Source organism: Cladophialophora yegresii, assembly GCF_000585515.1.
Source record: "Cladophialophora yegresii CBS 114405 chromosome Unknown aczIN-supercont1.4, whole genome shotgun sequence".
Lineage (NCBI taxonomy): Eukaryota > Fungi > Ascomycota > Eurotiomycetes > Chaetothyriales > Herpotrichiellaceae > Cladophialophora > Cladophialophora yegresii.
In genome coordinates this window covers 1,018,303-1,038,826 of record NW_006913048.1, presented here as the reverse complement: position 1 = coordinate 1,038,826, position 20,524 = coordinate 1,018,303, and the positions used below count along the sequence as shown (strand labels likewise).

Genomic DNA, 20,524 nt, shown 5'->3' with positions numbered 1-20,524 from the left:
CATGCATGCCCTCATGCATCCGAGTGGTAGGGGACACCTTTGGTGAAAGGCTGTGTCGGCTCGATAGCGACATAGGAGAAATCAGAGGACCGTCGCTGTTGTGTTTGCGACGCGTGTATGACCTCATTGACCCGGGTGACACAGCTTGGTCAGCAGCTGAATTTCCTGCTCCCCGGTTATAGTCGGACTGCCACTGGATTTCAGGCTCCTCTCTTACCAAGTTCAATGGTTGAGGAACAAATCCGCATCTTGTGCCGCCGACTTTGTAGGGTCCGACGTTGGTGCTGTAAGAGTTGGCTGGCGCCATCAGGAGGGAGTCGAACACAGGCTGAGAGTAGATATCTCTTTCCACATTGCTTATGCGATGCCTAAGTCGGTTTTGTGGTGCACCAGACGAGTTGACGTATTCTTCCTGAGAGGTGCGAGAACGCTTGCTCGGTGCAGACTCGTTCAAGTCCTTTGTAACAGAGCGCTTCCCGTACTGGCTAAGGTAGCTGTATTCACTGAAGTCGTAGTCAACATCAGTACCTTCACCGTAGAATAGCCTCGTGCGCAGGTTCGTCGTGGCTGAGTGTGCCTGGGTCTGTAGTGGCTGTGCATGGGATGACCATTTCGATGGCTTGGGGGGTTCTCTTTCTATGTAATGCGACGAGGGCAGAAAACCTCTGGCTTCTTTGACCTGGCAACCGGGGCATTTCTGAAGGACGGGCACCAGTCCTGGCGTGGCCGATGCTACCTCGCAGGCTGGTATTGGTACGTAGTGATTGCAGCTGTTCAATTTCTGAGTCGGAATGCCTTCGTAACCACAAAGGTACACTTTCTTGTACCACTGGCACATGCTATGGCGGCTGACGGGTTTGTGAGAAGGCAGGGGCCGGTTCTACGAATTTGACGTCGAGGTAACAGCATAGCTGTAAAGCAATACCTTGCTATCCGGACAGATTCTCCGAGGCCATGATATGGGAACGGGGCTCAGAGTGCCTGCGCACAATGCCGTCTTTGTTGGCCGTCCGCATCCGGACATCCGAAATACAGAAGATTTGGACTTAGCATGCAGCTGGGTCGGCGACTCCTTTGGCGTGCCCAGTAGCTCGATGGCCTGGTCTTTGTCGAAGATGACATGTATGCGGTGACAAAGGGAGCTGCAAAATGGTCACTGTAGCGTGACGCAACGAAACGCGAGGACTATTTCGGGCAATGACGCAGGTACAAGGCTGAGATGCAAGGCTGTGGTGCCGAGTTCATGGTTGCCCTGCCGACGACTTGTGTGTTTCCCAATGGGGAAGCGACGACACACGCATTGATCTCCAAACTTCTGCCGCCATTCGGCCAATAGTCCTCCGCATGAACCATACTGTCCCTGCGCATCCAATGTATTGTTAGCTGCGCATGGAATCGTTTATGATCAATCTGACCTGAATTGTCTTGCGTCTCAAGTAGACAAACCTCCCACCCAAAGAAGAACATGGACGAACCACCGACCCCAACTCGTGTACCGCCCAGTTATGTCGACGGCCCTCCCTCATATGTAAATACTCCTCTCGAGGAAGAGAACATGAGTCTGCCCGGGAACAACTCGTCGCTAAGGCTGCTCCCGCAGGGTCAAGAAGAGTACAGACCGTATGTCGCATCATCCACATCTCCTGCACCGCCTGGTTACGATTTGCTTCGTTCACCCAGGCACAAGCCTGTAGCACCTCCAAAGCCGTCGCGCGTCAGCTGGGAAGATGAAATCGTGTCATCGGCCGCACGAGGCCCTGGACTGCATTCATCGTGGTCTTCCCTCGTCGCTGAAGCCGGAGACACCCTACGGCGCGATCGCGAAACTACTAGTTTCATCGGCCGTGCGCTCCCTCTTAAGGCTACAGTGACATTGAAGAAAATGCACCAGGCTAACCGAAATTCTTCCGATAGAGCCCCTACAGCAGGTCGAACTTCGCCAGACAGGTACCGAGCCACAGCGTCGAGCACATATAGTTCAAGACCCAGTTCGAGGCTGGGAAGAGCGCCTTCGATACCTATACCCACAGCAAACCCTCGCGCGCCTCTCAGACCCTCGACGCCTTCGCGAGTGTCAACAGATTGGCCCAGACCTCCAGCATCCACCGTCTCGTATGAGCCTCCAGATATCAATGGTAGCCCGCGACCAGGTACGCCGTCGTCACAATATGGCGGAAGTCCACGCAGACCCCTACCTCCAGCACCATTATTCTCAGCAAAGAGCATGGCCGTAGAGACTACAATACCAATGCCTGAACCAGAGTCGGACAACGATGTGTTTGTCAATGGGCGTCCAATTGTGCCCGACAACGATCCGAGAGCGAGTCTGAAGTCTGCGCACTCGTACATGACCGACTCAACATTCACTGAGGATGATGACGGAACAGACGACAAGTTTGATACTTACGGGCCTGCACCGGAAGGCAGACAGGACCGCAGAGGTCTGAGATCTGCCCAGATGGCGAAGAAAGAGGTCAGGCTGATCAACGGAGAACTCATCCTCGAATGCAAGATTCCCACCATTCTCCACAGCTTCTTGCCGAGACGAGATGAAAGAGAGTTTACGCACATGCGATACACGGCGGTTACATGTGATCCTGACGACTTCGTTGTACAAGGCTACAAGTTGCGCCAGAACATTGGACCTACCGTGAGGGAAACAGAGCTCTTCATCTGTGTCACCATGTACAATGAAGGCGAGATTGAGTTTACCAGGACAATGCACGGCATCATGCGCAACATCTCCCACTTCTGCTCGAGGACGAAATCCAGGACCTGGGGCAAAGATGGCTGGCAGAAAATCGTCGTATGCATCATCGCCGACGGGAGACAGAAAGTGCACCCACGGACACTGAATGCTCTGGCAGCTCTGGGGGTTTACCAGGATGGTATAGCCAAAAATGTGGTCAACCAGAAGGAAGTTACGGCACACGTGTACGAATATACGACCCAAGTCTCCCTGGACGAGAGCCTCAAATTCAAGGGAGCTGAGAAGGGGATTGTCCCGTGTCAGATGATTTTCTGCCTGAAGGAGAAAAACAAGAAGAAACTGAACTCACATCGATGGTTCTTCAACGCGTTTGGAAGAGCTCTGACACCCAATGTTTGTATCTTGCTGGATGTGGGCACGAAACCGGATTCGAAAGCATTGTACTACTTGTGGAAGGCATTTGACCAAGACTCCAATGTTGCCGGCGCTGCTGGTGAGATCAAGGCGGACAAGGGCAAGGGCTGGATGGGTCTCCTCAATCCGCTGGTGGCTTCGCAGAACTTCGAGTACAAGATGAGTAACATTCTTGACAAGCCACTCGAGTCGGTGTTTGGCTATATCACGGTCCTGCCTGGTGCGCTATCCGCATATCGATACTACGCACTCCAGAACGATGCCACCGGCCATGGTCCTCTCAGTCAATATTTCAAAGGAGAGACACTGCATGGGCGCGACGCAGATGTCTTTACCGCCAACATGTATCTCGCCGAAGATCGCATTCTGTGCTGGGAGCTTGTTGCCAAGCGGGGCGAGCAATGGGTATTGAAGTTCGTCAAGAGCGCCTATGGCGAGACTGACGTGCCAGGTAAGCACACAGACCCCGGTAGGAGAAAAAGTACTGACGAAGTGTAGACGCTGTCCCGGAATTCATCTCCCAGAGGCGACGCTGGCTCAACGGGGCCTTCTTCGCAGCAGTCTACTCTCTGGTCCACTTCAAGCAAATCTGGCATACCGACCACACGCTGACCCGGAAGATTTTGCTGCACGTCGAGTTCATCTACCAGTTCATTTCCCTCCTCTTCACCTTCTTCTCCCTCGCCAACTTCTACCTCACCTTCTACTTCATCGCCGGGTCCCTTGCAGATCCCGTCATAGATCCATTTGGCCACCATATCGGGAAATACATCTTCGTCGTTCTGCGCTACATCACCGTCCTCTTGATCTGTCTGCAATTCATCCTCAGTTTGGGCAACCGACCGCAGGGTGCGAAGAAGCTCTTCACAGGTACCATGGTCACCTACTCAGTCATCATGGCCTACACGACCTTTGCCGCACTGTACATTGTCATCAAACAGCTCACCACGCATGCCTTGGAGAACACAGATCCCGACCAACCATACAAGCTCGGCAACAACATTTTCACCAACCTCATTGTTAGCACCATAAGCACTGTCGGCTTGTACTTCCTGATGTCATTCTTGTACCTGGATCCATGGCACATGTTCACCAGCGCAGGACAATATTTTGCTCTTCTACCGTCATACATTTGTACCTTACAAGTGTACGCCTTTTGCAACACTCACGACGTGACATGGGGAACCAAAGGCGACAATGTTCTACACACCGATCTCGGTGCTGCAAAGGCAATTGGGCCCGGCGGTAATACTGTCGAAGTTGAAATGCCCTCTGAACAACTGGACATCGACTCGGGTTATGACGTGGCACTCCGAAACCTGCGGGATAGGATCGAAGTAGCGAAACCGCCCGTCAGCGAGAATCAGCTGCAGGAGGACTACTACAAATCTGTACGGACGTACATGGTGTCCATCTGGTTGACCTGCAATGCTGTACTTGCCATGGCCGTGTCAGAGGCGTACCCCGTCGGGAGCCACGTCGGAAGTAACTTCTACTTGACCTTCATCTTGTGGGCTGTCGCTGCGCTGGCTATATTCCGAGCCATCGGATCAAGTGCTTTCGGAATCATCAACATTATCTCGGCGATCGCAGAAGGGCGACTACAAGCTAAATTCGAACGCATCTTTGGTGGAGGAGACGAGAATGGGCGGCGTCGTCAGGGACTGGGAAGTGGTCTCTCAGAGAGCGGCAAGACCGGTGTCAGTGGTGGAAGTAGTGGTAGCGCAGGCATCAGCTTGAGTGAAGTCACGAGCAAGATTTCGGAAAAGTTCAGCTGGATGAGCAGGAAGTAGGTGTCGCGTACATGGGCTGGGATGTGGAAGTTTTCACGCCACTATTGGATTCATGTCATGAACGGTTGGTTGGGTTGGATTCCTGACTGAGCATGGTTTGCATGATGCTACGGGCGTGGAGTAATGAGTAGGACGCGTGAAATGCTTGGATAGAGGGCATTCTGACAACATATGAAGGCTGGATCGGCTTGAAGTATTACTACGAGTTCAAGAATACAATGGGGATGTGCTCTGCTACAATAACTTTGACTTTGATCTTGACTGTGCGTTAACGTGTGCATTCCACCACACACGTGTACACGTACATACCTATACCCGTGTTCTTACTCATTTCGCAAGGACGGAAAGAAGCACAAACCTGCATTGGCCTCCGGCTTACTCTCCACCCTGCATATCAAGAATCCCACAATGTTGCAGAGAATAAATAGTTGGCCAAATATTGCACCTCGTCAGTAGGACATTATAGACGAAGGGACAGATTCCTATGATATACGTGGATGTTGGATATGACTGATACTTTGTCCGCGATGTAGATAAGCAACATAGTAGAAATATGGAACTTTAGAACTTGAGGAGCATTTCCTTTTTGATTTTCCTATATTAATTACGTCTTTTGCAGATTTCCAACTGTCGAAATGCGACAATCACACAACACGCAAAACCTCAGAGCTACTGAGCTACTCTACTTACTACCCTCGCAATGTGCCCGTTTCCTTTCCCGAAACGCAGCACGGTGTATTGTCGAGCGAGCAGCACCAGTACGAAGGGCGCAGCATGGACATTGAGTATGGGTCCAGGTTTGGTGTGGTAGGCTCCGGGTAGAATTGCAGCATGTCGACGAATAATCATGATATGATTATAGACTCTTGTTGATCTTCGAGATCTCAAAAGTATGATTTTGGTCGTTGCGATGTCAAGACCGCACAACCACACCACGCGAAGATTAGATCGAGCCGGTGCGCTGATGTGGAGATCCGGGTGCGGTTGGATGTCTCTCAGGGTAGATCCGTCCTTGGCCAGGGCGTTCCGGATTGCAGCTTCATCTTGATCATCTCCATTGTCGCCTGTCCAGTCCTCACGCCTCAGAATGCAAGCGGAAAGACGAAATTCCGGACTGCCAATGAGAGGCGTACCGGTCCTCACGCTTCAGAATGCAAGCAGAAAGACGAAGTTCCGGACTGCCAACGAGAGGTGTACAAGCCATGATAGCGCTGCAGAACTCGAGCGATGGAAAAGCTCGAGCGATGCAGCCATGGGTGCAAGCGGTCTGGTCCCGGGTGGACAGGCAGGAAGGCACGTGAATCTTCCGCTCGGGGAAGACGAGAAAACACATGTACCTTCCGCTCGAGGAAGCAGAAGACACACGAAACTCCCGCTCGAGGGAGATCCTAGTGCAGACGCAGAGCAGAACCGGCAATCTGAGTGCGGATTTGTTGCGGACGCAGAGCAGAAGCCGCAATCTGAGTACGGATCTGTTGCGGACGCAAAGCAGAAACACCAGTCGAGTACGCATCTGTTGCGGATCTCCACGCCGACGCCAGACAAGACTTCCGGACCTTGATATATATACATATATACTTGCTGTATATATAGGATGAGTAGCTCCCCCCAAGGACACATCGCAGGTATGTCCTGGGAGGACAGGGAGGAGGGGTGTGGACGCACCTGTAAAATCAGTTAACCAGGCCACCCCCTTTTTTTTAGTTGTGTTTGCATGGTTTTCTGCTGTTTTTGGTGTTTCTGGTTCTTTTGGCCTCTTTGTGGGTATTCGTTGCGAAAGCTTACCTTGGCTCAGTCGACTCTCCGGTATGGGACACCCTGCACGATGACAACTTTATTGCGATGACCGTCAGCCTCTTCCTCGGCCGCTCTTCTTCGATTCGGGACCGCCGATGGAAGTGCCGGCTCCGCAGCAAGCAGGGTCCGGCCACTGGGTGCCCAAGGGCGCGGCTGCGTCAGAGTCGTGGGACGAGGGACAGCGGCTGATTCGAGATTGGAAGGTACTGGTCGTTGGTAACGAAGGCAATAGCCCACAACTTTCCTGGTGACAGGGTCGGTGGCTTGATACCATGCTACATCTGGTTGGTTGAACCACGGGTTTCGATAGCCAATGCGCCAGGGATTGGCAAGAGGGACAGAGTTCAGGTGCTGTGGAAGTATGGGGCGAGGGTTCACGACCGGGGGTAATGGAGGAGGCACAGGGGCAAAGTGTCGAGATCTTCGAGGAGGGGGTGGAGGGGGTGGTAGCGGTTGATATTGTCTCGGTCGATTTGGGACAAAAGTTTGGGGTGGGCTCTGCGGCACAATCAGTCTAGGGAGTCCTGCGAAAAGTTGGGATCGACGAAGGAGACGGGCTTCCCGCCGTTCCGTCTCTGCCCGGGCAGGGTGATAGGCTCCGTGGACGCAGGATTGCTCAGCACTTCTGCCTGTAGACAAAGGAGGGTCTGTGTAGCCGTGAGACGCTCGATTGTCGTCGACCGAACGAGGGATGAACTGCTGATGAGTGGAGATTTGCTGTGGGCATTGATAGGTTGGGGGAGGATCAAGGAAGGGGTTACCATGCGGGCTGAATGCTCCCGGGCCACTTGGATGTAGCAAAGGATGGACATTGCCATTACCAACGAGAGAGTCGGCTGCCGGTGAGTCAAGCGATACCACGTTGGATGGTGCCTCAAAAAAGAAGTCGGGATCAAACGTAGCAAGATCCCGGAGGACAGACTCGCTGTCGAAGACAGACTCAGGGCCAAGGCCAGGCTCTTGTCTGGGGATAGGAGACTCACTTGGAATTGCATTGGCATCGTCGAACGGATCTGCTTCAATCCATTCCGAAAGGCTGAATGCAGTCGCGGTGGGAGATAAGGAAGAGTCCTTGCCACCCTCTAGATCGCGATTGATGGCCCGGGTCAGCCCAACCTCGGCCGGGCTTTTGAAGAAAGTATTGACAGTATAATCGCGCGGAACGCGGGGATCGATTTGTTCGGGTGACAAGGTCTGGTCCCAGTCTGGGAACAACGGCTTGTATGACGAGGTGGCGACACGGCGCGCCGTCGGTCGGAACATGTCGAGCGGATTGACGGTAAGATTGAGTCGGTTTGCTTCGAACAGGTCATCCAGTGACGGGCTGTTCGAAGTCGGTGACATTGCTGGGGATTCGATGAAGTTCCAGCCTTCAGAGATAGGTTGTTTTGACCCTTCAAGCGGCATCGGAAGGCTTGATCGCTAGTCGCAGGTGTTCTCCGTGAGAGCAGAGTCTGGGTCGATCAAGGAGACTTTCCAGTGCAGTTGTTGTTGTGTTGGAAGGATGGAGAGTTCGCAAAATGCACTCGGGCATGCTGGATACTTATGCTCCTTCGACTAGGCAGTCCACAACAATGCCTCAGGTGACAGAAGAAAGGGGTCATTGACCATCCCGAGGCATCAGGCAGAGGCTGTTCCAATCGGCAGCCAGGTTCGGAGCAGCGATGTTGATCGAGATACAATGAGGATTGTCGGCCGTACAGCAGTGCATGGAAGCGTCGTGTTTTGTATGTGATGTATCTTTTGTCTACCCTTTGTCGCAGTCGCCTTGTCAAACTGCCAGCATTGATCTCGACAGCTCTTCTTTCCTTTGTCATAAGAGCCCTGTAACAGAGCCGGTTTGGTAGCAGTAAGCTCTTTCTTTGCTTTGGCCACAACAATGAGGCTGGGCTGCCTGGGGCAAAGAGGCGTGGTCAAAGAACCCACCGCAGGGGAGGCAGCAAGAAGTTCCCACTTTAACATGCTTCACCTCTATTTAGTCTCAGATATTGCCATTACAAACCTCCATGAGACATCAAGACATCAGCAGCGAAGTGTTCTGAAAACAAAGTGTCGTCAATATGGGTAGCGCCGGTCTCACCATCCTCCTCGTTGTTGGCACCCTCGTTTTCCTGGTGATATGTGTCTGGGCCATTAGAAGATGTGCAGGTTCAGCAGTGGACTGTCAAGACACCCGCACCCGTTCGAGACCACAGGATTGGCCAGGTGGTAGACAAGCTGAACTGGGTCGCGTTGTCAGACAAGCTAGACGAGGCTTCGATGCGAGAGATTCCGGTATTCTAACCGTCATGCCAGCCCACACTCGAGGTTCTCGGCAAAACGATGTCGAGTATTACTGGGTTTGAAAAGACCCGTAGGTCGGTGAGGCGGAACAGAAGACGTAGAATAACACGAGGGTAAAGAATGAACAACTGATGTCTGCTTCTGGTGACTTCGGCAGGAATCTGCCCAACCCGCAGCCACCTTTATGATCAGAGGCGAGAGGGATACCGAACGTGATAGTATATTAATTTTCGGATCTCTAGTTTCTGTGTAGCTCTCTCCTTTGAAGGTCTTTCAAAACGATCATGCCCTCTCTAACGACAGCCCACCTGACCGTGCCGAGATGCTTGACCATACATGTCAGTAGGCCGTGCGGAGGATACTTACCGGCCACGGCGCGAATGTCTTTGCAGAATGTGTCACTCTTCAGGGGATCCAGTCGAGAGAGTGCGCTGATCAAGGCGCTCATCTCGGTACGAGAGTCCCATTCGGAATCTTCATCCTCGGTGTCTTCGAGGGCCACATCTCTGTCCAAGGGCCTGAAACCATTATCTGCCGGTGAGACGGTTGTTGGTGGTGTAGCAGTGTAAAGCGCCCAACATGTCAAGGTGGCCAGGTAAAGACACCAAGGAAAATGGATCATGTCATCGACGTTCCAGTTATCGAGTTTCCTAATACCGTCCCTCACGAGTCGAGCGGCATGCCAGGTGGCGCGGGCCACGCTTCCGCCGGCGTCTCGGGTGTAAAAGAATTCGTCGAGCCGCGACCGGGACCGGCGTCGGTCGAGCTCCGACACGGGACGGCCGAGGATATGGCGTGCGCCGGCGTGGATCTGGAGATCGGCAATCTCGACCTCCAGTAGTATTTGCGCCGTGTGGTAGACGGCGGAATGGGCGACGGCAAAGCGTAAAAACCTCTGCGCCGACGCGGTGGGCGGCAAAGAGGCGAGCACATCTTTCGTGTACCGGTCAAAATCGAGCTTCCAGCGCCCGTAGCACGCGGAGATCTTGGATTGCCACCGCGAAGACGGCGACGATGCCGACGCGGGTGTCGTGGTGATATTCTTCAAGGCGGTCTGGTCCCGGCGGCGGAAGTCCCACGACAAGGACATGAGGCCGTGCAGGATCAAGACCCTCGACAGCGCGTTAAGGTGGCGTGGCGCCGACGACCCATGCGGGTCCGTATACATTTGGAGAATGGTTAAATATGGTTGCGGGGCGGGCGACGCTCGCGTCCTCTCCCACCACTCTTCGGCCGTTTCGGCTTCCCACACGGCCGTGTCCCAGGGCAAGGTGACCTTGAGCTCTGAGGCGTTCATGCACAGAATCTGCGCGAAGAAGATGGCGTGCTGCGTGTCCCACATAAAGGAAATCAGCGCCAGGCGCCGCATCTGTTCCACCTCGACGGCCTGGCGCCAGTATTCGTCGAGACTCTGCGTCGTTTCGTCCCATGGTTGGAGGTGCGTATGGAGACATTCGCTTCGGCGTAACAGACTAGAAAACATTAGTTACTTTCCACTGAGAAGTCTGGGGAGACAAGGAGAGGAAGTTTTCTGGAAAGAAACAAAGGGAAGGGATTCACGCATCGCTGGCATACTTGATCTGAAGCCCATGGTACAGATTCGACATATCGTGCTGTCGCTCTCCGGCGCGACTTTTACCGAAGCATTCCACCAGCAAGATGGTCTGAAGCATCCACAGCCGAGGCCGCGTACCAAAGTCCTTACTACTGTGGATCAACGGGCGCATCGTGTCGTGGATACACACGGCAAGTAGATGCGCCTTTTTGTCCGCGTACGTGGCCCCCAAAAGCACGATCGACATTAGTAATAGAGGAGGCGTGTTCGAGCTGTCAAACGTTCCCGAGTGTATGAGCGGGTACGTCAAGTTGAACCGGGTGAAGAATAGATCACAGTATTCTTGCAAGGCCGCTGACGAGAGAAGCGGGTCGCATGGGCTGATTTCCGACTTGTCCGGTCGGGACGGCCGGGACTGGTAGATCAGTTGCATGAGCCCGTCACGGGCCTGGTCGGTCATGACGGGAAGTTTAGTCGGTCTTTCACGCGCCCAGCAATCTGGAGGAGGGAGGTCGTCGAAATCCTCCGGCTCTCGGCGGGGCGTTAGATGAGGGTGTTGGCGAGGACTGCTCGGTGGTTGCTGCGCAGGAGAAGGAACAGAAATGGCATCAGCTGCAACGTGAGTAGCAGGGGTGGTAGCAGAAAGAGCGGGAACAGCAGTCTGTTGGACAGAGCCGGTCACGTCAAACCGTGTGGGAGGCGCAAATGCATCCTGAATCGCCGTTATAGGTGCGTCTGGGCCGGTCAGAGTCTCGGCGGCCATGCTTTGCGAGTGTGTCGGTGACTGGGATTGGCATCGATCATCCCCAGCGTGGGGAATGTCACTCCCGAACAACCAGTTATAATACTGAAGTGTCGGCAGAGGGGCACTGAAGGAGATCGCTATGACCAGAATGAACCATTAATGTCCGGACCAGACTTGGATTCCCAGGCCGCCCAAGGTGCACTTACTTGTATCGGGAAACGAAATATCATGGTCTGGAGCCTCCGACGCCGTGGCCGCCATCAGACTATGCGTCGCCCAGCTGGAATCGAACAGAAAATCAGGGTCCTGACCATCCGCCGGCATGAAACTCATGTCGATTGACGTCCACGGCTCGTGTAGGTACGCGACATCGCTGCCTTGTTCGACCCCCGAGCTCGAGGTCGGCGGCGAAGGCAGAGCTGTGTGAGGATGCGTGTCGGACTGAGGCGGCCCATCCACTCCTGGGGAGGGAATCTTGTGCGGTCGGCTCGAATTGACCACGCGCCCATCACTGTCTCTCCATAGCCGTTTGCGCGTCGCCAGGTTGCCCCGCCCTTCTCCGCCGGCCTCGATGTCCTTTTGTTGGTGGCGTTTGAGATGGCGGTCTAGGAGGTCACGGCGGCGGAAATGCGCTGCGCACCGAGAACAAGTTAAGTCACAGTCCTTGTGGTTGTACTGGTGTCGGTGTAGGTGCTCGCGTCTCGCAAATGATTTCCGGCACGACGGCTCGGGACAGGTGAACATCTTTTTTTGCGATGCGTCGGTAGTACAAGGGGAAGTCGCCATCTCTACTGTGTCGCGGTGAGGTTCGGAAAGTGGGAGGGAGGGGAAGCATACGATCAGAAGGTGGGAGGCGTGCCTAAGTACTAGTACTTGCTTGACCTGGCCAGGACCGGGGTACCTGGATGGTTTTCAGAGCCGGTGACCCGCTTAACTGACTCTTTGTCCTATCTTATCGCTCTCGCTTTCGATCGCGTCACCGCTTATCTATGTACGTCCCCTGCCGCTCTCTTAGACCTCGCATCGTAGGGAATCTACAGATATTCTTCTATCGTGATAGGATACAGTCTGCTGATAATATGCCCTCGGTCCTAGCCGGCCATTAGACGTCCCATGCCCGTCGATACCCCGGATTCCACCCCCTTTTGATCCAATACAAAGTGTAGACTCGCCCCCGGCCCCGAGCCCATCCCCGTCCTCATACCCACACTTTCTCTTGCGCCAGTCCACGCCGGCACCACTCTCCTGAGGTATCTCATAAACTTGGCGAGTCCTACCGCATACTCAACATTCCCTTCCGGATCAACGACCCTCTCTGGCCATGCAATGCCGGCGCCGTAGAGCCCATCTATGGTGGTCCCATGCTCATCCGCGAACCCTCCGGTCGAGTCGATGTGTTTTAACGTACTCACGGGGTGGCCGCGAACCGTTAGCCGGGGTACCGGGTTAGGCGTGTACCCGACAGCTTGAATAACGTAGGTGCAGTCTGGGAGATAGGTCCGGTACAGGGTAGGTTCACTTTCAGGGGTAGTCTCGATCTTCTGGAGGTATTGATGTACTGGTGAGTCACCCGCCTCGAGGTTTTCTCTTGCCCATGTCGCCACCGTCCCTTTAAGGCCGGTATTGTCGCGAAAGATCCATCCGTCTCGTTCCTCCGCATACCGCAGAGCGTGGCGGGTGAACCATAGGATGCGGAGGTGGGAATGAGTCGTTTCGACTAGGTGGGATAGGTTCGCTAAAACCAAGATAGCACTGTGGGAGGCTCCGATGACAGCGACTGTGGTGGGTGTGTCGGAGGGGAGACGCTGGGATAGTACAGGCGGATTCAGTCCGTCGTCCAGGCCGATTTGTTGCGGCAATAGAACGGGGAGAGGCTGCGTGGTAGGAGATGACCCAGTGCAGAGTACTAGTAGCTCCGCCGACGCCGTTGTATAGATAGACTCTGGGGTCGCAATGGTCACCGTCCAGGTGCCATTCTATCTGGTTAGTCAAGGCTGTGGGGTGCGTGGATATTGAGACACTCACTTCCGACTGCGATGCGTCCGATACGGATCCCATGTACATGGTGACGCCGTCGTACCTCCCGAGGCCGTGGGTGAGAGCTAGGCACGCGTCTGCGGCCTCGGCGATATGGCACGTCTTCTCCTGGTCGAGGTTTTGGAGATGTCTGATGGGGTTTGGGGCCGACGCAGTGCGGCCGATAGTACGAAAGACATCCAGTCCTTCGAAATAGGCAACGAAAAGTTTGACTTTCGTATTGCTGGACACAGCCCAGCTGGTTAGTTGACAGGGGCAATGTAGGCTTGAGGGCATGCTGATGGGTCGTACCTCGGGACTTGTCTGTAATACCTGTTCAACCTGCCGCCATCGAACCGGTCATCAACCCAGAGGATGGGAGTCTGGTGTTGTTCGAGTAGATTGCCCACAGCAGCGATGCCTGCGGGTCCGGCGCCAACCACCACTGCCCTATATTTCATCTTGTCCCAGGCTGAGGCTCAGAGGAACGTGGAGACAGGCAGGCCAGGCTAGGCTCGGCGTCTTTCCTCAAGTACATATGTACAGACGCGGTACATGACATTGGAAGGTTGTGGCCTTCGTACATGCCTCCGACCACATCGGACGGACACGCCATGGGACGTGCTCTCGTATACGCCCTTGAAATGGCACGAGATAGGTAACGAGGTAGACATGGGATGCCAGGGTGGACATGGCGTAAAGTGGATGCAACCCACTCTTGGAGTGTGAATGGGTCGAGGATGTCGTATGCATGTCCTGGGCGACATGGGGACCCACCTTTGGGAAGTGGGCATGGTCCGGGCTAGGGGGGCTGAGTTCTTACCTCGTAGTTGTCCCTCCTATCAATTTCGCAATTGATAAGGGGTCCACCGAGGGATCCGGACGCGGTGGATAACGACCCTATCTCTCGCCCTGAACTTTCCGCCGGGACCTGGGTTTTAGGGTATTATCTCGACATCCAAGAGTGGGATCAAGCCTGTTAGATCTAGATGAAGCCAAATGATGATACCATCAACACCATGTCGCACGACATCTCCTCACCAGCAATGGCTGTCTGGGATATATATTCACCGATGAGCAGGATGTGGTGACCTTGTCTCACGCTTGTTCATGTCCAAGATTTAACCCTGAGGAGGCATGAGGACGGAGTTCAAGATGGACAAAACCGAAGCCATTCCCACCACCACCAGCACCGACGGACCCTTTTCTAGCGAGGATGGCAGCCTCCAAATCGACTACACCGCCGAAAGGAAGCTGGTGCGCAAGTTGGATGTATGTTTTCTTCCCCGTACGCAGCCCGAAGTCTAACACCCATAGCTCCATATCATGCCGTACGATATCTCTCTCCCGTGGGATGGACATCACTTATACCGGGTAGAATGATCATGCTGCTGTACCTGTTCAGTTTCCTGGATCGGCAAGTCGCGTCTCTCCTCGTGGACAATGCTCTTTCTTACTAACTTGGTCAGTGTCAACATTGGAAATGCCCGGTTCGTCCTCGTCTCTATCCGGAGAGCATCTTCCTAACCCTCCCCAGATTGTACGGTCTGGAAGAAGACCTCAACCTTCAAGGCAACCAATTCCAGATTTGCGTCTCGCTCTTGTTTGTCACGTACATCACGCTGGAACTACCCTCAAACCTGGTGGTCAAGAAGGTCGGCCCCTCGCGATGGCTCTCGTTCATTGCCTTCTCGTGGGGTATGGTCGCGACCTTCAGCGGTTTCGTGCAGAACTTCGCCGGCATGGTCGTGTGCCGCCTCCTCTTGGGTGCCTTTGAGGGAGGCCTGTTCCCGGGCTTGGTGTTGTACTTGACCTTATTCTACACGAAGCGCGAGCTCGCTTTACGGATCGCGTACTTATTTACGTGTTCAGCATTGGCGGGCGCCTGTGGGGGATTACTCGCGTATGGAATTGGATTCTTGGACAGTGAGCTCCCCTCTCCCTTCACCCAGAAACAATGAACAAGGTTTTAACTGGGCATACCAGACACGGCGGGCTACCGCGGCTGGCGCTGGATCATGTGGCTCGAGGGCGGTCCGACCGTCGTGTTGGCTTTCGTTTTCTGGTTCTTCATGGCCGACTCGCCAGAAAAGGCAAAGTATCTGACAGAGGAAGAGCGCGCGCTTTTACTCGCCCGGCTGCATCGCCAAACGGGCAGCACCAAGTCCGCGCAGCAACTACACTGGGACGACGTCGGCAAGGGCCTCACGGATTGGAAAAGCTGGGTATTTAGCTGTGCACAATTCGGAGTGGACGTTGCACTGTACGGGTTTAGCACGTTCCTACCCACCATTATCCGCGGGATCATGCCCGACGCCACCAGTGCCATTGTCCAGGTCCTCACCATCCCTGTCTACTCGCTTGGCGCCGTGACCTACATTCTCGTGGCCATGGCATCCGATCGCCAGCAACGTCGCGGCATCTACTGCGTCATTTTCGGCACCATTTCGCTCTGTGGCTACTTCATGCTCATCTCCGACGGCGGCAATGCGGTGCACTACGCTGGATGCTTCCTGGTCGCCTGTGGTATGTACTGTGTGGTCGGTCTACCTTTGGCGTGGCTGCCTTCCCACACCCCACGGTATGGGAAACGCGCGACCGTCATTGCCATGCAGGCCATGATCGGGAACAGCGCCGGAATCATGTCGAGTTTTGTAAGTGAATCCCGTAGCTCCGCGGGACCGGTCTCCGAGTCTGTGCTAACCAGCTCAACCTTAGCTGTATCCAAGTGGTCAAGCCCCGCGGTATATCAAGGGCCATGCTATCACCATTTCGATGGTGGCTTATGGGACCTTATCCTTTGGTTTTATGTGGCTGTACTACGCCTGGATGAACAAGAGACGAGCCGAGGGCAAGGAAGATCACAAGGTTGCGAGCATGTCCAATGTCGAGATCGAAGAGTTAGGAGACGACAGTCCAAGATTCACCTATGTTACTTAGAGAGAAGGCGGGAGGAGATGTGGTAGTCGAGCAGGGTTGAATATGTTCTCGGTGGTCGGGATTTTCATACCAGGAGGTGAATATATTCGATATAGCAGCACCATGGATGAGTTCGCTAGCTCGCATACATTCAGTCAAGAAGTTTCGCAAGCATGTTTTCACTAGTCATATCTCCGGGCTCAGTTCAGTTCGAGGATATAAGATCCCCACGGATCTGGATCTATTGAACCCTTGTTGACGACTCCTTCACTTTCAACTCGACGTCAAACACTTTCGGCTTCGCAAACCATTTGGTGTGGACATCCCAGTCCTTCTGACTGGTCAGCTTAATCTGCGAAGTCTCGTCAGCATCTCCCGATCCCACCGGTTGGGGGTGATGTCTAATTTACCTCGAATCGTCTGAGAAAGCTGGGAACCAGCTTGTACATCTCCAACAAGGCGATATGTTTTCCCAGGCACGTCCTCGAGCCGCCGCCAAACTGGAACATGACCATGTTCATCTTCTTGATCCTGCGCTCGTCTTCGTCGGAATTGCCCATCCACCGCTCGGGTCTCCAGATGTCGACGTCTTCGCCAAAGATCTCCGGTTGCCGATGCATGACCCACGGGCTACACCCGACGACGGTGCCGCCGGGGATAAATTCTCCTGCAATCTCCATACCCTGGGGCGGGACGAGTCTCTCCAGAATCATGGCGATGGCTGGATGGATGCGAAAGGTCTCCTGTATGCAGGCATGGAGGTAGGGTAGTTTTTGCGCATCGGTCCAGGTGATGATCCCGGAGGCATCCGAGATGAGCCCCGTGGCGATCGACTCGTCAATTTCCCGGTTGAGCTTCTCGTAGCATTCCGGGTTAATCAGGAGATAGTAGAAGACGGCCGCAAGACTGATGGCCGTGGTGTCGGATCCCGCCAGGGCAATGGACGTGGTCATGGTCAGGAGACGGCCGTCGTCGAAAAAGGTCGGGTTCTCCTTCTGAGCCTTCAGGAACATGGTCAACAGATCCATGCTGTCCTTTTTGTACCTCCCCGAGAGCCGCTCGGCCATGCGGGCGCGGGAGAACTTGGCCGTCCCGGATGAGTTGTCGATCAGGCCGTATTTGCTCTACGGACAGAGTCAGCTCGGAGTCGCCGGAGCCTCCATCGTAGAGCTCGAACTCACCGCCAGTGTCATGATCGGATTCTTGACAAACAATTTGTCGAGCCACGGCATCTGGCCCACCTTGTAAAAGTCAATATGGACTTCGCAGCAACAAGATTGGGAAAGGGAGGAAAGGATTCTCACCGGAGCCTGATAGTCAAAGATCTTGTTCAGCCAGGCAATGATCCCATCAACATCCTCACAATTGTCGACAAACCCGACCCGGCGGCTGTAGGTGATCTCGGTGATCACGTCAAATGCAAAATACTGGAGCCAGAGGATGAAGTTGCACGACTTCCCGGGCGCAGCGTACAATTCTTCGGTCCGAGCGAGAAACACGCGCACCGTGTCATTCACCCGCGGTTCATACTGGACGAGCGAACTCATGGAGAAAGCGCCGCTGACTGTCCGCCGGAGCTTCATGTGATAGTCCTGGTCTTGGGTGCCGAATAAAGACTGTAAGATCTCGCCTTTGGAGATTTGCATCTGTACCGGGTAGAATGCACTCTATACGCGCGAACATGAGTCAACAAATCGCTCCATTCATCGAATCAGGGGTGAGCGAGCTCGCCTTGGTCAGTCGATTATTCAATCCGTAAATCGCCTTTAGAGCTTCTGGGCTACTGAAGGAGAGGGCATTCGGCCCCAGCCGGACGATGTGTCCATGTTGGTCATGGAGCAGACGCAGAGTGAGGTGTGACTTGCCCCGGTAGACGGTATAGAATCGCCAGGCATCGGTGAAGTTCGCCAGAAACGGGCCAGGATATTTGTGGAGTCCTTTATTGAGATAATTTCGCGCCGACACGACAATGATGATCACGACCACAAAGATCAGGGGTATTTGGGCCTTGGGCCTCGTCAAGACATCATCCATCATCATCGTCGTCGCCATTTACCACCACGAGGCGTCATGGCACATCGGTATCACGACTCCGTCCGTCACAGTATATAGTCGAGTCAAACACGAGATTGATTACGCGATGGCGTGATGACGGCTGAAAGCGAGCCAAGGGCGGCCGGGGAGTTGTGGATCCACGATTCAATGGTGGAATCGTGAGATATGGCAAAAGTGGGATGCGCGGAAGAGACACTGCGACCAAAAGTGGGATGGAATCCATGCTCCGGACTGGACCGACTTGTCACGACAACAGGACACTTTCTACAGAGGAACAAAAGGCATGAGAGACAGCATGGAATTGCATGCTCCGTCCCACCCGAGAAACGGGAGTACTTATTCGTATACTCTTCTTGATCGTCCAGGCCATCTGTCAACTCAATCGGTCCATCACCATGGTTCGAAGTTGTTCTCGCGTAGCCGTTATCGGAGCTGGGCCGGCTGCCGCCATTACCACAGATGCCTTGATCAAGGAACAGGCCTTTGACACGATCCGGGTGTTTGAACGCAAAGGCACCATCGGTGGGACATGGTATGTTTGGCTCCATCTCTCAAAGATCCCCTATCAGCACGACTTCTGACCCGCTCTCTCGACATCTCTCGCAGGGTCTACGCCGCAGATGACGCGCCGAAGATTCCATGTCTTCGCGCGCTGCTGGACAACCGCGCCGACCAACCGGTGGCTATTCCGTCGTCGTTTCCCTGTGAAACCGAGATTACCGAGGCGGTCAATTCGGCTGAATCGCGTTACTCGGGCACGGCGGTCCACGAATACCTCCACAGCAACCTCCCACCCCAAACCATGTGCTTCACGCAAGAACCGATTCCGGAGATTCTGTCGGAACGCACGCTCGCGCAGTACGGCAGTAACGCCCCATTCCGCCACCGCGAGGTCATCCGCGACTGGGTGGAGGATATTTTCATCCGAGGCGGCGGGTTGGACCTCGTCGAATTCCATACCACGGTGGAACGAGCGGAGAAACGGGGAGACAAGTGGGTGTTGACTCTGAGAAAGGCGGCTCCGGGGGCCACCAAGAATATCTGGTGGCAGGAAGTCTTCGACGCTGTGGTCGTGGCCACCGGTCACTTCTCCATTCCCTACATACCCGCGATTCCTGGCTTGGTCGAGTATGACGAGAAATTTCCCGGGCGGATCAAGCACAGCAAGCATTTCCGGTCGGTAGACGAGTTTTCCGGCAAGGTGAGGCTTTCCTTGGACGTTTCTGGGGCGCCACGCGCAACGCGGCTGACTCGGGTCATAGAAAGTCATCATTGTCGGTGGATCCGTGTCCGCCTTTGACGCTCTACATGAAATTCGCCTGGTGGCGCAACAGCCGGTGATCTGTTCTCTGAAAGAACCGCTCCCAGCCTTCGGATGGAGTGCTTTCACACATCCACACGTCGTCAACAAGCCGCCCATTTCCCAATTCCACCCGGATGGCCGAATCGACTTTTCGGACGGCTCCTCGGAGGATGAGGTCGACGTTATCCTCTTCGCCACAGGCTACGACTTTAGTTTCCCCTTCCTGCCCGGTTTTGACATCCGAATCAAGAACCGCCGGATTCGGGGCCTGTACCAGCACGTGTTTGACATAGAAGATCCCTCTTTATCATTCATCGGCATGGTGAGTAAAGAAAGATAATCCCCCCGCAAAGAGAAACGAGCTAATCGTGTAGGTCGCGGGCGGGTTGACCTTCCGTGTGTTTGAATGGCAGGCCGTCGCGGTGGCTCGACATTTGGCATCGCGGGCGAGACTACCGGCGAAACAACAGATGCAAATGTGGGAGCAGGACAAGATCGCCGCTTTGGGCGATGGAATGTCTTTCTATGATCTCTCGGGCGACTTCGAGGGATACTTTGAAGGATTGCGACTGTTTGCAGGGGAACCGGCACAGGGGACAGGCAGGGTTCTGCCCAAATATGACCCAGAGTGGAAGGAGATGTTTTCGAAAGTGGTGGTCAAGGCGAGAGTACAGTGGTGGGATCGAGAGAGGCGCAAGGCTGAGGAGGAAATCCGACAGGCCGGGGGTTGCCAGGAGCCCGTGGACGGCCCTGTTCCTCTTTGCGAGGATGTGGAGCGGCCGAGAGTGAGATTGTGATACTTCGGGCGAGAGTGGGAGGCATAAGTGGGATGGTGCCATTGACTATGTATCAAATGGATCAGACCAAAGGGACGCCTCGTGTCATATGAATACATGTATCCTCCCTATGTATAGATGTACCTAAGAAGCACACT

General features: G+C 54.4%; 8 protein-coding genes across 8 annotated transcripts; 3 read left to right on the top strand and 5 right to left on the bottom strand.

The window, feature by feature from the left end:
• Window positions 1–2,224: 2,224 nt before the first annotated feature.
• A1O7_05691 (chitin synthase 1) lies at window positions 2,225–4,917 on the top strand (the record flags this gene model as incomplete). The annotated part of the gene is made up of 2 exons (XM_007759699.1): window positions 2,225–3,575; window positions 3,623–4,917. 2 exons carry the CDS (start codon window positions 2,225–2,227, stop codon window positions 4,915–4,917), a joined length of 2,646 nt encoding a protein of 881 aa, XP_007757889.1.
• A 1,791-nt stretch (window positions 4,918–6,708) lies between these two features.
• A1O7_05690 (uncharacterized protein) lies at window positions 6,709–8,058 on the bottom strand (the record flags this gene model as incomplete). Its single annotated transcript, XM_007759698.1, has 1 exon — window positions 6,709–8,058. One exon carries the CDS (start codon window positions 8,056–8,058, stop codon window positions 6,709–6,711), a length of 1,350 nt encoding a protein of 449 aa, XP_007757888.1.
• A 1,177-nt stretch (window positions 8,059–9,235) lies between these two features.
• On the bottom strand, window positions 9,236–12,041 carry A1O7_05689 (uncharacterized protein; the record flags this gene model as incomplete). Its single annotated transcript, XM_007759697.1, has 3 exons — window positions 9,236–10,469; window positions 10,573–11,434; window positions 11,504–12,041. The coding sequence occupies 3 exons, from the start codon at window positions 12,039–12,041 to the stop codon at window positions 9,236–9,238; spliced, it is 2,634 nt and encodes an 877-aa protein (XP_007757887.1).
• A 347-nt stretch (window positions 12,042–12,388) lies between these two features.
• On the bottom strand, window positions 12,389–13,774 carry A1O7_05688 (uncharacterized protein; the record flags this gene model as incomplete). The annotated part of the gene is made up of 3 exons (XM_007759696.1): window positions 12,389–13,273; window positions 13,323–13,557; window positions 13,626–13,774. The coding sequence occupies 3 exons, from the start codon at window positions 13,772–13,774 to the stop codon at window positions 12,389–12,391; spliced, it is 1,269 nt and encodes a 422-aa protein (XP_007757886.1).
• A 918-nt stretch (window positions 13,775–14,692) lies between these two features.
• Window positions 14,693–16,253, top strand: A1O7_05687 (uncharacterized protein; the record flags this gene model as incomplete). Its single annotated transcript, XM_007759695.1, has 4 exons — window positions 14,693–14,734; window positions 14,828–15,239; window positions 15,300–15,967; window positions 16,032–16,253. 4 exons carry the CDS (start codon window positions 14,693–14,695, stop codon window positions 16,251–16,253), a joined length of 1,344 nt encoding a protein of 447 aa, XP_007757885.1.
• A 380-nt stretch (window positions 16,254–16,633) lies between these two features.
• On the bottom strand, window positions 16,634–17,878 carry A1O7_05686 (uncharacterized protein; the record flags this gene model as incomplete). Its single annotated transcript, XM_007759694.1, has 3 exons — window positions 16,634–17,356; window positions 17,414–17,473; window positions 17,537–17,878. The coding sequence occupies 3 exons, from the start codon at window positions 17,876–17,878 to the stop codon at window positions 16,634–16,636; spliced, it is 1,125 nt and encodes a 374-aa protein (XP_007757884.1).
• Window positions 17,879–17,918: 40 nt separating this feature from the next.
• Window positions 17,919–18,272, bottom strand: A1O7_05685 (uncharacterized protein; the record flags this gene model as incomplete). Its single annotated transcript, XM_007759693.1, has 1 exon — window positions 17,919–18,272. The coding sequence occupies one exon, from the start codon at window positions 18,270–18,272 to the stop codon at window positions 17,919–17,921; it is 354 nt and encodes a 117-aa protein (XP_007757883.1).
• A 410-nt stretch (window positions 18,273–18,682) lies between these two features.
• On the top strand, window positions 18,683–20,387 carry A1O7_05684 (uncharacterized protein; the record flags this gene model as incomplete). Its single annotated transcript, XM_007759692.1, has 4 exons — window positions 18,683–18,819; window positions 18,894–19,488; window positions 19,550–19,912; window positions 19,965–20,387. 4 exons carry the CDS (start codon window positions 18,683–18,685, stop codon window positions 20,385–20,387), a joined length of 1,518 nt encoding a protein of 505 aa, XP_007757882.1.
• Window positions 20,388–20,524: the final 137 nt, after the last annotated feature.